This window comes from Musa acuminata, chromosome BXJ3-11 (assembly GCF_036884655.1).
Source record: "Musa acuminata AAA Group cultivar baxijiao chromosome BXJ3-11, Cavendish_Baxijiao_AAA, whole genome shotgun sequence".
NCBI lineage: Eukaryota > Viridiplantae > Streptophyta > Magnoliopsida > Zingiberales > Musaceae > Musa > Musa acuminata.
In genome coordinates this window covers 25,668,756-25,685,957 of record NC_088359.1, presented here as the reverse complement: position 1 = coordinate 25,685,957, position 17,202 = coordinate 25,668,756, and the positions used below count along the sequence as shown (strand labels likewise).

The 17,202-nt window shown below is 40.5% G+C and overlaps 2 protein-coding genes across 4 annotated transcripts; both read left to right on the top strand.

Annotated features, from left to right (window-relative positions):
* Window positions 1-862: 862 nt before the first annotated feature.
* On the top strand, window positions 863-3,984 carry LOC103971528 (GTP cyclohydrolase 1). Of its 2 annotated transcripts, XM_018820230.2 has the most exons (3): window positions 865-1,275; window positions 2,669-3,619; window positions 3,738-3,984. In XM_018820230.2, exons 1-3 carry the CDS (start codon window positions 1,041-1,043, stop codon window positions 3,776-3,778), a joined length of 1,227 nt encoding a protein of 408 aa, XP_018675775.1. In that variant the 5' UTR covers window positions 865-1,040; the 3' UTR covers window positions 3,779-3,984. The 2 variants fall into 2 exon arrangements, with proteins under 2 accessions (XP_009383835.1, XP_018675775.1); XM_009385560.3 differs by having other exon boundaries at window positions 863-1,275; window positions 2,669-3,984.
* A 2,188-nt stretch (window positions 3,985-6,172) lies between these two features.
* LOC135652561 (probable glucan endo-1,3-beta-glucosidase A6) lies at window positions 6,173-16,502 on the top strand. Of its 2 annotated transcripts, XM_065173573.1 has the most exons (8): window positions 6,173-7,128; window positions 9,651-10,856; window positions 10,992-11,556; window positions 12,085-12,203; window positions 12,351-13,210; window positions 13,350-13,502; window positions 13,676-15,001; window positions 16,168-16,502. In XM_065173573.1, the coding sequence occupies exons 6-8, from the start codon at window positions 13,436-13,438 to the stop codon at window positions 16,203-16,205; spliced, it is 1,431 nt and encodes a 476-aa protein (XP_065029645.1). In that variant the 5' UTR covers window positions 6,173-7,128; window positions 9,651-10,856; window positions 10,992-11,556; window positions 12,085-12,203; window positions 12,351-13,210; window positions 13,350-13,435; the 3' UTR covers window positions 16,206-16,502. The 2 variants fall into 2 exon arrangements, with proteins under 2 accessions (XP_065029645.1, XP_065029646.1); XM_065173574.1 differs by having other exon boundaries at window positions 12,351-13,502; window positions 13,679-15,001.
* Window positions 16,503-17,202: the final 700 nt, after the last annotated feature.

The window sequence follows — 17,202 nt, the reverse complement described above, 5'->3', positions numbered from 1 at the left end:
TTATTACTTTTTCATAATTACCTGAACCCTAATGTTTTCAGTATTATTTTAAATGAATATTAACATACCGTCGATCTTATTTCATTTTCGAATTGATTCATGTTTTTCATTTCATGACTTAAGTAATGATGCAACTCTTGTCATGTTCGTCGTCTAATCTTTCCTCAAGTCGTACAGAGAAAGATGTTCGTAGGGAGACATCGTGTAGACGATCAAATTATTATTATTATTATTATTATTTAATCTCATCCTCTAAATTGAATTTGGACTTTGGATGTTCTTTAATTTCGATAAACATAGGTATTCCAATTGAATATTTTCTAGTTTGCAGTAGGAATCTAATTATCGTAGGAATCCGTGTCAATTCACCCCACTTAAAGCAGAGTTTAAGCATAAATATAATAGGAAAGGATGTAATCCAAATAGAAGTTGGATTGGATTTGAGTTCGAGTTCTTAGTCCATGTGCAGACACGTGCTCTCTCACGTGCCCTGAACAGTTTTGGTGCAGCGCCCCTCGTCGTTCATGTACCCACGAACCGTTACTTCAACTTGACACCCATCGCATTGATGACCGATCCTTAGCGGGCCCCACCCCTCATGCCCCCCATCCCTCATTCCTCAGACGGTAGGCGACCGTCGCCGGCACTCTTTACGGGGCCCACCGGGAATCCTACTCCGCATCACCTTCTCCCTCGTATGATCTCGTCGGATCACCGTTATTTCTTCTCGAGGGCAGTACAAATGCGCTTTACGATCCGTGCAGATTGACCTTGGGAACGCTAGCTCACGGCCGTATATATGAAAATTCAATAGGATTATACGGCTTACTCGGACAGCCACCCCCATTCCAATTGGAGCCAACAAGTGGGTTCCAGTCCACTTTATATATTTATTGAAAGAGGGAAGCGCGGATATTAAGAAAGGATTGGCGGATTGTATGCGCACATCCCGAGGAGGAACTTCCATCGTTGGTGCCTTTGTTTCCTTGTGATCTGTCTCCTTCGCGCTACCCTTTCTCGCTCGGCCACCGGCGAGCGGGATGGGGGCGCTCGACGCTGGCTGCTGCTTCGAGGACGAGCTCGATGACGGGTACTTGGAGGTGGCAGCGGAAGAGATCGGGTGCGAATCTGGGGTGGGCTCCGGGTCCGACTCCGCCCGGGCGATCGAGGACGCCGTGCGAGTGTTGCTGCAAGGCCTCGGGGAGGACCACGAGCGGGAGGGGCTCCGCAGGACGCCCCATCGCGTCGCCAAGGCGTTCCGGGAAGGAACCAGAGGTGGGTGCTTACTTCCGTAGATCGTTTTCTTAGATTTGCCGGTTGGCCCTAGGTGCTCGGTCCCTTGGGATCCAAACGTGATCTTTGCTTCGTTCGTTGCTTAAAGATGAGTTTTTTTGGCAGATCCTCGTGGTTTCCTGGCTCTTGACCACGCCTTTCCTTTTCCTTTGTCATCGCGCTCTGTTTGTATTTTCTTGGTGTCGAAAAGGGAGACCTTTTGCTTCTTTCCTTTGGTTGATAAAACGGAACTTTTAGCTTTAAATCGATGTCGATAAGCCGGCATTTTTATGTTAAACTTAGTCTCTTTCACCTGGCGATTGCGTCACTGCTAAAACTTTCCTTGTAGGTTGAACTATAATCGTTCATTGTTCGACAGTCTCGGTGCCTGTTTCCGCAAAAAGGAAGGGGTTTGCAAGAGTTTCTTTCATCCGTAGGAAGAATATATTTCACTGTTGTTGCTTCCTTTTTTTAGCCATAGATTCGATCCTTTTACAGCAGCAGTTGAACTTTAGCTATGTTGAATCTTGATCTTGGGTTTGCCTCTATCTTTGCTCATTGTAGGCCTCCAAGTTATTATTGTCAGCAATCCTCACCTGTTTGCTAATCCGAGTGATGTGGTTTGTTAATAATGATATGGTCTTTCTATAAATCAGTTAATGCTATCTTTGCAATACTAAACATGCTTATTGTTCGATGACGATATGCTTCTGTTTTCTAAATATTATATATTTTTTGTTTGCTTATTTTATAATTATTCTTATTAATGTTTTTCCATGTCAGTTACTGCTTGTTAGTTTCTTTGCTACATATCTGCTAAATAGATCTTTGAGCTGGTGTTGTTAGTCCTTATATTCCTAATAAATTTCTTTGATTCAGATGATGGTACTTGCTGTTGATCTTACATTTGGCTAGTCAAAGTTTCTTTTCTATTTGAATGTCTCAAGATATAAAAGTATTGTTTTCTTTAAACTTGTTCTGCCAGTAAATTCTCAACGAGTATCAACCTTCTGTAATTCATAGATAGTAGCTGTTCACGAGTTATCACATTCTAGGTACTCAAACAGGGGATTGTGAGAATGAGTTTTAGTTTTTAAAGCAAATTTTACCCAGAAAAGGGATTTTTTATACGAATGAGTGTGTTCCTATCAATGTTCACCTCTCAGTTGCACCATTTTTAGATAATTTTTCCCCACAGCTCTAACATGTCAAGACTCAAAGAGGATTCTAAATGAGTTTGTGTTCAAATCAAATTTATCCTCTCATTATCACCATTTTTGGATACTTTTATTTCCTTACAACTCTAGCAAGTAAAGATTTAGAAAGAATTCACTTTAATTGGTAGAAATTTTAAATCATTTCAACTCTTGATTCAATCTGTTGTTTTCTGTCTTAGGTTACAAACAGAAAGTAAAGGACATTGTTCAAGGTGCCTTGTTTCCCGAAGCTGGTTTGGACCCTGTTATTGGTCATGCAGGAGGAGCCGGTGGGCTGGTGGTTGTTCGTGACATCAACTTATTTTCATACTGTGAATCTTGTTTGCTTCCGTTCAGTATCCAGTGCCATGTTGGTTATGTGCCGTTAGGACAACGAGTTGTGGGTCTAAGCAAACTATCCCGAGTTGCAGATGTATTCGCAAGGAGGCTTCAAGACCCACAAAGACTGGCAAATGAAATTTGTTCAGCACTACAGAGTAGCATCAAACCTGCTGGAGTGGCTGTTGCTCTTCAATGTTGGCACATACAATTTCCCGAAGCCCTCGAGTGTACTTCCAATCTGCAGCACCTATCCAAATTGGATAGGCAAGGGTGGGTAAAAGTTTCAGCTTCTTCAACTTCTGGAGTTTTTACAGAAGAAGAAAGCTCTGTGTGGGATGACTTCTTGGCACTTCTGAAGCTAAGAGGTGTAGACATCGAAGCAGGAGATATGAATCGTTCTCATGTTCCATCTTGGTGTCCAGTACAGTCTCTGGAGACACCTTTGTGCAATGGCCATTGCACAAAGAGCTCTAAAGTTGGTAAGAATTCTTCCAAGACACATGCTGCAATGGTGGCTGCAGTAGCTTCAATTCTCCACTCCCTTGGTGAAGATCCATTGCGGAAAGAACTTGTCGGCACCCCATACCGTTATGTGCAGTGGCTAATGAATTTTAAGAGTTCTAACTTGGACCTAAGGTTAAATGGTATTATTCTTAGGGAAGTGAGCTCCTCTAGTGTGACAGATGGAAATGTTACTCAGTTGAATGAGATTCTGTCTGTGTTGAACATTCCCTTTTGCTCGCAGTGCGAGCACCATCTCCTGCCATTCCATGGTGTTGTGCACATAGGGTACTTGGATAAACAAGAAGGTAAATGTATTGAGGGATCCATTTTGCGATCAATGGTCCATTCCTTTGCTTGCAAGCTCCAAGTTCAAGAGAGATTAACTAGGACTATAGCTGAAGCAGTTTATTCTGTTTTCAACAGTGGAGCAATGGTTGTCGTGGAAGCTCGCCATATCTGCATGATATCAAGAGGGATTGAGAAAGTAGGAAGCAACACAGCGACAATTGCTGTATTGGGTCAATTTTCTACTGATCCAATAGTCAAGCATTTGTTCTTGCAGACAATTGCCAATAGTACTTAGTGGTGACTTGTCTGATAATTTCTGAAAGATTTGATCCGATTATATCTGATTCTACATTTTTTTTCCTGTTAATGCTGAGATTTTACATGACAGGAGGTAGTATTTAGTTGCCAAGAAATCCTATAGTTTTACCACTTCCATGATTTACTGTTCAGTATCCAGAAAATACATCAATCATGTGGTTGTAGGAATAATACAGCATCAAATTGGAGAAATGACTTGTATTTACATTATCAAATGCAGTCTGCCTACTGATGAAGAATAATCTTATAGAAATTGTTCTTTATCCATTTATTAATCTTGCATATACACTCATTCAGTGTTTGCAGATGGTAATATTTACTCAAGGCATGGGGTTCATCAATATATATTTTACTTTTATTTTGATAATTGTGGTTTAATACTTTAGGGTTAAAACATGCTATACAATTTGTTTGATCTACATTTTACTGCAATTGGTGGTCATTCTTTTCATTTTCTTCTATCTTTTTGGATAGACTTTTGTGTTTTTCTGCTTTGGTTATTTTTAAAGAAGAACTTTCAGCTATAAACTTGACTTCTTTATGTTAACCTCAGCTTGTTTAGCTGCTTGCTAAAATTTTGTGCTCTGTTCTGCTAAGCTGAAATGTTTTGTTTCACCTGCCTTGCTTTAACTCTTGCCAAAAAAAGGGTTTTCGTGCCCTTCTCCACAAATGCAAAAGAAGAAAGAGGAAAAATTGAATTGCACTAATGATAAACGAAAGATTTGAGAGCCAAAAGTAATAATAATTATTATCTTAGTCAATAATAAGTATCATCTTAGGCAATGAGTATCAAATATGTATCATCTTAGGCAATAATAAATATGATTTCTAGAAAGTTCTAGGTAAAACTTTCATGGGTCATGTCAAGGCTCCAAGATCAAATTCCGAAATCAAATTACATTATCATCATTTATCCTTTAAAAAAATTTATAATTTTTAATTAAATAAAAAATCATTACAAAAGTAACACCACTTGTAGAATATAATAATAAATGATTTTTATAAACATAAGTTGTGATAAATTTATTTATTTATTTATTTTTGTGATCCCAAGTCTCTCTATAAATACCATAAAAACAAATCATAACTACGAACATGGATAATATTAAATGCATTTTCTATTCAGATAAAGAAAATTTGTCACAACATTAACACCACATGTGGCGTACATATATTACTTGGGCAACAGAAAATCTAATTTAATAATCAAAGAACACCACAAGAGTAATTCTACTTTGTAAATAATAATAATTATAAATTTATGAAAAAAATATCTAACTTTGAAAAATTTTTAGATAACCCCCCAACCTTAAGAAATTCTTACATAGCATCTTTTTAAAATGATTATTCTATCCTTATCGACCATCGGACTCTGTCTAGCCCCTAGTTATCCCTTAATCCTGATGGTTGCCCCCCTTCGCTTCCCCTTGAATAACCTCTTGTCACTATGGCACAGGCATAGCTTTGCATGAAAGTGACTAGCAACAAAGGTCTCACCCTTAATGAACCTTAGCAACCGTCGCCCCTTCCCACTACTTCATAGGATTTGTCATTCATAACTCTCATAAGAGGAAGAAGGTGATAATTGCTCTCATACTCCTTTTCTCGTATAAGGATTATAGGTGAAGGACCCTACAAAATAGAGGGGAGAGAAAGCAGGGGCTTGACGAGGACTTAAAGACAATGATGAAGGTAACGCAAGATGATAATATAGGGAGGATGAGGTGACGATGGGTTTGATAAAAGCATGGGTAAAATAATTTTTTCACGTGACTACCAGCGTTTTATGAAAATTTTTCAAAGTTACGATGCTCGATAGGAAATTATCAAAATTAAAGATTTTTAAAATTCATTATATATATATACATATATATACATATATATATGTATATATACATATATATACATATATACATATATGTATATATACATATATACATATATACATATATGTATATATACATATATACATATATGTATATATACATATATACATATATGTATATATACATATATACATATATGTATATATACATATATACATATATGTATATATACATATATACATATATGTATATATACATATATACATATATGTATATATACATATATACATATATGTATATATACATATATACATATATATATATATATACATATATATATATATATATATATATATATATATATATATATATGTATATATATATATATATATAGAGGGGAACTGCAAGGGACAACAGACCACATGACAGATTGGAACAGAACCGCCAACTACACCAAACAAGGAGCAAAGATTACAGCGATCGAACAAAGCTCCAGTCTTTTCTTCTTCTTCTTCTTCTTCTTCTTCTTCTTCTTCTTCTATGATTCCCTTCCCTCGAGCATCTAAAAAGGGTCCCCTGAGAACTGAGAATTCTCTCGAATATCTAGAGTGGTAGCCCTTCTCCCGCTTTTTCTCGCGCCAGCCGCTTCGGGGCTCTGGTTTTTGTATCGAGACGGCGGAGGGTTTCGGCGCTGGGGTCGGGATAATGGTCTGTTGAGGGTTCTGGTAGTGATCGGGAGACTGGATGATGGCGCCTGCTTCTCGGGCTGGTTCCGGCTACTGGATTTTCTTGCGGGGATTTCCTCCGTTGTTGAGGAAAGGAGGCGGCTTGTTCATCCCCGATTGTGGTTTTGGAGGCCCGAGATTGATCATGGTTTAGAAAATGGAAGAGGGCTGCACTTGGAAACCCTTCTGGAACTTGCTTTGAGTCACGTGTAGTCGCTTCAGATGTGCAGCCCTAATGGATCTTGGTTCTTTCCACTGATCACTGGCCTGTTTGCGTTCTTGAGGTGCCATAAAAATGTGAGTTTATACAAAGGAAAGAGGGGAACAAGATTTATCTGACAAGTTGAATTTGGGTACCTTAGGTTAGATTTTTGTTCTATTGGAAGTTTATTTTCCTGGGATTTCATTGTGATGCACCAAAAAATGTAAATATAGTCATTCTGGAGCTTGAAATTAGCGTGTGGACAAGGCTTATGAGCAGGAGCACTGGCGATGGTTCATTCCCTAACCGGAACTACTGAACTGGATATTGGGACTTTTTGGTCAGCAATTGGCAAGTGTGCAGTAATGTCTCGCTGCTTCCCGTATCCGCCACCAGGATATGAAAAGAAGGCGAAGAATGTTGCAAGGAGTGACTACGTATACTTACTGGCAAAGGTTATTCCATAAGCTTATGGAAGCATGCTTGCTTTTATTAGCTTTGAATGGCTTTATTTAGTTGTTTTGCCAAGCACATAGAGCTTTGCCTTGGCATTTGATAGTGTAAGTCAGGCAATTGATGAATTGCTTTGAGAATGTTATTTTTGTATCAACTGATCATAGCATTTTTGGAAGTAGATAACATGTCAACTGCATTGTGGGCCCTACGGTAGGATGAGCAACTTCGGTTAAATTTCATCATACAATGTATCTATCATTTAAATTATCCAAAATAAAATCATAACCGTTGTTTTAGGTGGAAACAGAGTTTGTAAATAAATTGTTTGAGTAGCTTTCACTCACCAGATAGTTGTATAGATTCCTTTCCCAAGGGAGCTAAACAGAAAATGTTGCTTCAATTTAAAGTTGGTTAAATTAAATGCGCATTCTTATATACGTGTTCATATTTCAGTTCCCATCATGCCATGTTGATATTCGTATGTTTTTCAACTTGCCATTCTTGTTCAATTGCCTCTATTCGGTCAACTTTAGAGGCTTCAAGTTAAGAAACAACTGATTGTTTCAACTGATAAGGCTTCAACTTTGGCACAGAGAGATTGAGCACTCACCTGGAAGGGAGAGAGTTTTGCTGAATACTGCCAGGCCTGTGCAATAGCATGCATGGGCAGCAACTGCATATTGCATTAAGGACTCATTGGTTTATGGTTCTCACAGCTGCATGCGTTCTTGCAATTTTGGCTGTGAAGTTCTTGTGGATATACAACATTAGCAATATTTCATCTGTTGCTTAATAAGTTATTTCCCTTGATAATTTACCATTGAAAATGCCGGCAGCATTATGGACTGAAATTTCTTATACTGTGAAATGAAATAAGGGGGAAATTTTTACTAGTCTTGGAAAAGTCTGATTTTTTATCAATAACCTAGGCAGTGTGCTTTTTCTTGAGAAACAGCTATCTGCAAAATGGTTTGCGATTAATTTTGTCAACTCGTACATTTGATTAGTCATTTCACATGGGCTCTTGGATATCATTGTTTGATTTTCTTTATAATTGGGTGAAAGTTTGCCAAATAGATCATTAAAGATAATAAATGCGTAAAATGTAAAATGTTCTAAAATTTAATTCTTCTTGTATAAGGGTTAGTGCTAACATCTCTTCTCTTGATGAAGGTTTCTATCATAGAATACCTTTTCTTCCATCATTTCTTTCTTCTTAGTCAATCTGAAACTATTGTTGTTATGAATGGGCATCAAAGGCATTCATCTTAATCATCATTTTTTCCCACCATTCTGAATCTCATTGCTTTGATATAAATTTTAGATGACATTTATAATTCCTGAAAATAGTTTTCATTAGTAAAATGCCTAGTTAAAGAAGGTTTATTAAAAATGTAGATTAGTTGAAGAAAACTATGAGGTGACTAGTTTAGTTTGGCATCCTTTTTTCTTTCATTTTCAGTCTGCTGGATGCATTTATCAGCTTAATCAGAATCCATTATACATTTAATTGATATTAACATGTGATTGACTTTCTTTTGTGTCTAACCACACTCTCGAGTGTTCTATTCTCATAATGGGGAAGCATATTGTGGATTACTTCTGGAAGTTCTCTTTATGATAATTTCATTATTCAGTTGTCTAGATGAAATAAGTTTATGATTTTTCTAGGTGAGACTCGTCATTTCAGAAATATTCAAGGGATATTTGCAAGGATTTCAATGGAAGATAAACTGAATTTCATTTCTAAAATTAAAAAAAACATTTTCTGTATATGTTCCAATATATTTATGTTGAGTATCAATGGGGAGCTGCTGAGGATATTAGATATAAGAAGGCACCCTGTACTGATGGAGAATATTAGAAGAACATATTGTAGACTATTTGTTAATGTTATTTTATCATGGTGATCGGTTTTATCTGAGTAAAGTAAAATCTGTCCTATGTGAAACTCACTGGTTACAAACAATGTGTGGCATCTGAAATGTTCTTTATTGTGATGAGACATCACTTGATATTTGAAATGTTCTTCTGTTGTACTTTATGGATATTTGTTAGCTTCCATACTCTTCTAGTATTGTGATTTCTCATTCAGGAAGAGGACAAGAGAGATTTCTAGCTTGTTATTTAGTTCTGTAGGTAAATGGTCTATGTTACATGTTCTTTTCATGCTTTGATCTTTGCTGTAGGTAAAGATAGTTTTGATCTTTGCTGCCTTGCTTTCTAAATGTTTTGTTAACCATGCGTGCAACAATTGAAAGTTGTCCATGAGAATGTCAAGTTACTGACTGTAACTCCTGCAGTAAATAAACTATTAGATGTTTGTCTCTCAGAATTTGCAAAGGCACATGTTGACTGTAATTTTTATGTGACCTTTGTTTATGTAGTGCTGTTTTCAGTTTTCAATTAATCATGTTGGCAGTTTTTCGTCCTTCGTTAATAGTTGGTGCAATAACTTAGAAGTGTGATTTACTTTTTCTGACAACTTTATTGTAACCAAGAATTGGACTATTGTTTTCAGGAGAAGCACAATGAGAAAGAGCATAAAAAGGAGAACAGGGATACAGAAAAAAGGGAGGGAAAAAAGGAAGGGACAAAGACCAAAGAAAAGACAAACACAAAGAAAAGAGAAATCGAAGAGAAAGGCACAAGGACAAGAAAAAGGAGGATAGGGACAAGGGTGGACGCGGGACATATAATGATAGGATCGAGAAACCGATTCAATGTCACCATAAAGACAGGCTGGAGGGCATCTGGAAAACTGAAGATATTAAGCATTACAAATTAACTGAGTTGTACTGTCAGATCAAAGCAAACGGAATTGTCGGTAACTCCAGTAGTTTCATCCAAAGAAGCTTTGATGGATCCGGTGCTAAAGCTGCAAAGCTTATGGAAAGAGTTGCAAGTATTAGAGTCATTTCTGCTTCTATGTATTCTTTGCCTTGGAGAAACAATGGGATGGACAGCAGATAAATTGCCTAGTTTGATTCAAAGTCATACCGAGGCTTCTGGATCTGCAAATGCTGTTAAAAAAGAACGAAATACAGCTAATTTGGTTCCAGACTTCATTTATCTTGGGCAAATAGGAAATGGTGGTAATGAACAACCAGTGGACTCGAGGGTTTCTCTTCAACAACGATCTGATGGTCCATACATCACAACTGCAGTGGAAAAGGAGAACTGCAAATGAAACAAAGTTGTTGTTCCTATTAGCATGGTACAAAGACCTTCTAATGGTTTGTGCCAATCAGCAGAAAGCTCTACAATTCTGGCTCATAGAAAAGTTGATGCCATTGGCCTTGCAAAGAAAACAGAGGACAGCGGAGAAATCAAGAAACTGGTTCCAAACATCTTTATAGAGCGGAGAGAACAGGGGGAATTGGCCAACCAATTGAGAAGGTTGAAGCAAAAGTATTGAGGGGAAAGAGAATAAAATGGTAGGGGAAGCTTGTGGTAGAAATGACGCAAGATGCATGAGCAGTGGTCAGGATAAGAAGAACAAGGACAAGGACAAACTCAAGGAGAAAGGAAAAGAGAAGACAAAATCGAGACATAAATGTGAGCAAAAAAATAAAGAATATGATTAGATAAGGGATATAGGAAAAAAAGGATTGGATAGGTATTTCAAATCTAGAACTGCTAGCTTCTCAGAGAGACAAGAAAAGGAGTCGCAATACTGATGAAAATAAGAAGAGAAAGGAACTTGAGATGAATGGCCTTCTGCATGGTGCGTAATTCTTTTTGGCGGCTCTATTTAGCTGCTTTCCTTTGATTCTGCAGGCATCATTTAGTTTTATGGTATTGTAGATGTCATTGCCTTTGGTTATAATTATGTTTCACCTTGTGTGCTTTGTCATTACAGAGAATGATATGCTGCCTGATAAATTCCAAGGACAACTCCTACCCACACAGAAAATGGGATGCTAGTGGACTCGTCCCATGTTTCTTGTTCTTCCATGAAGCCTGAGGCCATAAATAACATTTAAGGCAGGAAAAATTTCTGTAAGTAATGAGGAACACATTCTAAATGGTGTAGAAATGCCTCCACCATCCTCAGATGAATCGAGGTATCCAGCTGTTATAGACAATTCGAAAGGGCAAGTTTCTTTGAAGCCTCACTGAGATTTCAAGTATCTCAGTGAAATATACTCCATGCGCAAAATGGATGATTTGCCAGAGTATGATGACCAGGAGTGGCTATGCTACAGCTTTCGACTTCAATCAAAACCAAAGACAGAGCTTGAGGCTGATGAGACACCTCAAGTGTGGGCTGAGGCAATAAGAATTGGGTCCGAGAGTGTTCTCACTTTGCCATATGTCATTCCATTTTGATATCAAACTTCCTTTATACCTGATTCATATTGAAGATATGGTAGCGGGACCGAGATACACAACTTATTAATTCTTGCTGCCTTTCATCCCTTCAGGTATGAGTTCTGATTTGTTGCAACAGTATTACATGTTACCAGTGATGCACAGGACCATTTTAAGCAAGATCTTTGGTGACTCATATAACGCTAGTGGTGAGATGTATCTGATCTTGCAAGACCTGGGTACATGAACTTGTGTAAGTTCAGAGGATATGAAATGTATCAGGTTGGAATGAACTTGTAGGCTGCACTGTTTTAAGTGCGTAGGTGGATTATTGGGGGGGAGAAACTGCATAAATCGACTCATAATGACTGTTCTTATGATGGATGGGGTGTTCCTGCTACACTGATACACAATTTCGGTTTATGTAAATCTTTTTCAGAAGAGGAAATGTACAATAGAAGGGAAAGAGAACCAACTTAAAGAGGCATTTGTCATTCATTGATATCTGACTTACATGTAGGCCTACTTTGTTTTGACATGGGGAAAGGATATTTTGTTTTGCTATGGTAGAGGATTCATTCTTTGAGTTCTTGTTGTGCAATATATTTTGGTAGCTGATGCATGTATTTATTTGGTTGCAGAAGCTGAAATGTAGATGTCAGTCACTTGGCATCCTAAATATATCTCACATCGTGGATGCTCAAATGACTTTTTGAAGCCACAATAATGAAAATGCAGCGATGGCATACTTCTGGACGAGGTACTGAGTTGATGATTTCATTGAGCATATTCAAGTAATGCAATTGTTTCTTGTGATTAATCTTGCATCTTTTTTCCGAGCATCAAAGTGTTGCTACTCTAATGTTGTTCTTTTTCCTGTTTAACACTCGTGACTTTTCCCTCACAGAAGAGGTGAAATGACTGTGCAAATAGGAGCCTGAACCCTGCCTCGAGGCAGGCATTCACTGGAGAAGATCCGAGTACGTGGCTTCCACCTGCGCACTGCTGTGTAGCGCCTCGGAGAAGCGCCGTTCCCTCGCTGTCTCCCGTCACCGTCAACGTTCTGCCTTGGTGGGATAGGGGCCGGCGAGGAGGCAGGAGCCTGGACCCTGTTTTGTGGCGGGTACTCACTGGAGTACGTGGCCTCCGCGTGCGCACCTCATGGGAGCAGGCTCGTCCCCTCGCTTTCTCCTCCTGCACAGCAAACAGAGGCCGGTTGTCCCCATCACCCTCAACGGTCGACCGCAGAGGGACCGGCCCAGTGGCAAAGGAGGAGCCTGAACCCTGTCTTGCGGCGCGTACTCACTGGACATATCCGAGTACGTGCCATCCGCTCGCGGACCACTGGGCTGCGGGTGTGACTCATCCGAACCAGAAAACAGCATCTAAAGGTCCCCAGCATCATCAGCGATAGACGGCTACGGGATGGGGGCCAGTGCAACGGTAGAAACCTGAACCCTGTCTCGCGGCGCACACTCTCACTGGCCAGAGTTGTCCATGGGAGAGGCCGTGTCCCCGCGCTGTCTCCTCCGGCATGGCAAACGGGTCCCCATCATCGACAACGTTCGAACGTCTCTTTCCTCTGTTTTCTTTATTCCCGGCGCTTTCTTTCTCCAAAACTAAGAAGTAAAAGCAGCAGAGCGCACGCATCCAAAGGAAGCCGACGCCAGGGCGAAACAAAGCGCAGTTCTTTCGCTCTGCTACCAAGAACAGACTTGAAAACACCACCACGACAATCTCACCCCCTCTCTCTCTCTCCATTGATTGGTACTGTTTAACCCTTGTCGTCTTACTTCCGGTAGCTGAAGTGGTTCAACTCGCCATGAATGCCTTTTTCATTTACTCCTTGGAATTTCCTATAAAGGTCGCAACTTTCCTCACTCCCAGAGTTTATTGTGAGTTGCAGCGCTGCTAATTTCCCGTGTTGGAAGCTCGAGAAACGGAAGAGCCGAGGAATCCAGAGAAGAGAAGCAGCTTTCTTCGCGCCTGACCATGCCGCGGCACAGAGAAATGGCCCTCCTCCCTCTTCTCATCCTGCTCTGCTTCTTCTCTTCGCTGGGTAAAGCAATCGCTCGTTTGTTTCTCTGCTTTTGTTTTCTTCCCTCGATGTTCTTCGTCATATGTGCTTCGTCTTTGGCTGCGCAAATTTGGATTTTTTTGGCCCTTTTTAGGTCCAAAGGTCTGGTTTTTATCTGCTTGTAGTGCTTTGTGACGCTCTGTTCTCGTCTGTAGCAGCGAAAGGTGGGAGATTTGCGAGGCTGGGCATCAACTATGGCACCCTCGGAGACGACCTCCCCTCCGCCGCCCGCTCCGTGGCCCTCCTCCGCTCCATCGGCGCCGGAGCCGTGAAGATCTACGACGCCAACCCGGCCATCCTCCGCGCCCTCGCCGGAACCCGCCTCCGCGTCTCCATTATGGTGCCCAACGAGATAATCCCCTCCCTGGGCACCAACGCCTCCCTCGCCGACGCCTGGGTCGCCGCCTACCTCACCCCCTTCTACCCCGCCGTCCGTGTCCGCTACCTCCTCGTCGGCAATGAGATCCTTTCCTACACCTCCCTCGCTAACTCCACCTGGCCTTTTCTCGTCCCTGCCATGGTCAACATCCACCGCTCTCTCATCGCCCGCTCCATCCGCGATGTCAAGGTCAGCACGACCTTCGCCATGGACGCCCTCGGGATCTCCTTTCCGCCCTCCGCCGGCGCCTTCCGCTCCGACATTGCCGAACCGGTGATCCGACCTCTCCTCCGGTTCCTTCACAAGACCCGCTCCTACTACTTCGTCGACGCCTACCCTTACCTTGCCTGGGCCTCGAATCCCTCCTCCATCCGCCTCGACTACGCCCTCTTCACCGCCAATTCGAGCTTCAACTACTTCGACCCCGGAAGCAAGCTGACCTACACCAACCTGTTGGACCAGATGCTCGATGCGGTGGCGGCCGCGATGGGCCGTCTAGGGTTCGGCGACGTCCGGATGGCCGTGGCCGAGACGGGTTGGCCGAACGCCGGTGACCTGGACCAGATTGGAGCGAATGTCCACAACGCGGCTACTTACAACCGGAACCTCGTGCAGCGGATGGCGGCGCGGCCTGCAGCGGGGACGCCGGCAAGACCAGGGGCGCTGATGCCGGTGTTCATCTTCTCGCTTTACAACGAGAACCAGAAGCCGGGGCCGGGGACGGAGCGCCACTGGGGCTTGCTCTACCCCCACGGGAAGATGGCCTACGATGTGGACCTGAGCGGGCGGCGGCCGTTGGCGTCATACCCGTCGCTGCCGCCCCCGGAGAACAACGAGCCGTACAAGGGGCGGATATGGTGCGTGTTTGGCGGTGGTCGGAGGGCGGCGTCGAACGCGACGGCAGTGGGGGCGGCGCTGGCGTATGCGTGCGGGCAGGGGAACGGCACATGCGACGGGATCCGGCCCGGCGGGCCTTGCCACAAGCCCAACACGATCGTGTCGCACGCCTCTTACGCCTTCAATTCGTACTGGCAGCTGTTTCGGCGGGCCGGTGCGACGTGCTTCTTTGACGGGCTCGCCTTGCAGACCAAAACAGATCCAAGTAAACGCCACATCCTTCCTCCTGTAGAATTTTGTGTCAGCATTATTGTCCATAACCTGTTCGCTGAAAGTTCACACTGATGCAACTAATGTAGGTTTGAATGAATGAGCTAGGATTAGATGACAGCAACTTTTACGGCTAACAAAGCAATTACGTCGAGAGCAACTTTCTAGATTAGTAAAGATAATGTGACATGCACCTTATTATAATTAATGGCAACAAATTGGAATTTAATTAAGAAGGGTGTAAATGGTTTCGATTGAATTGTGGTAAAACAACAAACACCTAGCTTCGGTTTTAAAAAAATTAATGGCTTAAAATTATATTTTTGTTGTTATATATATATCGTCTGTTCTCGACAATTACTTGCCTGAGTTTGGCATCTTATGCTACTGAGAGTGCAATCTATCTATCTTTCTGGTATTCTTGTAGTAAAATTTTGGTATATCTACATCCATATGATTGGTGTAAGTCTTTGTTTTCATGGAGTTCTTTGTCTAAAGTATTATAACAAACAGATCATAGAGATGACCTTAAATACTGATGGTAGTTACACTTGCTATTTCATGATATGATCGACTTTATTATGAATCTCTAATAGTTGATACTGAATAGCATATTGGAGCCTAATGTGTACAGAAGAATATTGAAGAAAGTAATATTATTCTACTTTTCAATTAGTATTTATTTGACAGGTTAGACAAGAACAAAGTAATATTCTATCTTCACAAAATGATTTGGAAGATTAGACGCACAAGCATTCAACTTAAACATGATGTTGCCATTCAACTTGATGCTAAGAAACAATTTCATGTCTTAGTATCTAATGCTTTGAGGTTTAGAATTGCTGAAAGTTATTAAAGGCTTTGCAAAAGCTGGTTTTCTTCATGATAAATATTGTGGTCATGATATTTTCGAGGAAACTAATTCACTCTATGCTTTCTGCGATACTGTCTTATCACTGATACCATTCATATTGCTTCATTAGTATAACAGTTTACGAAATTGTAGATATTATTTTCATGGATGGACAAATGTTATATACCATCACACTATGGTTTTACAATCATGTGGTGATATCGTAAACTGATGCTCGTATGATTTATTGCTGTATTTGCTGTCTTGATCGACATTGGACGGTTAGATTGACCTGATGATTTCTGCAGGTTATGGATCGTGCAAATACCGAAGTTTGGCAAACTAAGCAGATACTAAAATGTATTGAGGACACCATATTCAAGACTCTGTGAGTGAGATTAGTTTGCAGTGGTGTCTCAGTTTTGAGGATGGATATATCTACATAAATTCGATGATGTTTCGCTTCGCCGTCCATATATTCTCTACATGTATCTCTTTTAAACTCCCTTTTTTGGCATTTTTATCCATTATTGCACTTCATGTAGTGTGTTGATATCAAGTGATCGATGTGGTAAACATGGTAGTATTTATCTGGGAATGAGATTTCTAATAGAAAAACTTACTTTGTTGTTTTGGTAGCAAAGTGTGAGTCTAGACAATGCCATAAGGAAGGTTGGAGTGAGAAAGAAAAGATTAGTTTTAGCCAAAATTCTATTCTTTAGGAATGTGTGTTGAGTTTTTGACATATTTGGTATTAGAGTTGTGATGGATTATCATTTTTAGATAAAAATACTGTTATAAAATTTAAGCATTTTAATAATATTATCGATGATCCGAAGTCTCAGAAATAAAATTTTACAATCATAATTCAAAACGAACTACAAACTCAACTTTTAAAGTGAATACAACAAAATTTCTCCTCTAACTTAATAAATTATTGAATGTTGATTTTTTTTTATCAACACATCTAATAAAATTAGAATCTGAGTATTCAATGATCTCTAATAAATGAGCATATAGTTCTTCATTCCATGTAAGTATCTTAGATTACTTTATTTCGTTGCTTGCAAGGTGACACAAATTACTATCATTAGCAGTAGTAGAGACGTTGAAGAAAGACTTTTGAGAAAGAGCGAGCATTTAATGAAGATCTTTTTGGGATTTCGTAGAGGCTTTTTTTCTTCCTTGGAAAAATAAGGGAAATTGGTAACTATTTATTAGGTGTAGCGTTTTGGGTTCTTCTAATGGGTTGGAGAGTGGTGTGTTAACGACCCCAACATGGGTTCGTTGAGCTACATCGAGCTCGGTCCTTATTTGTTCTCGAACCTGAACCTATAGTCCCC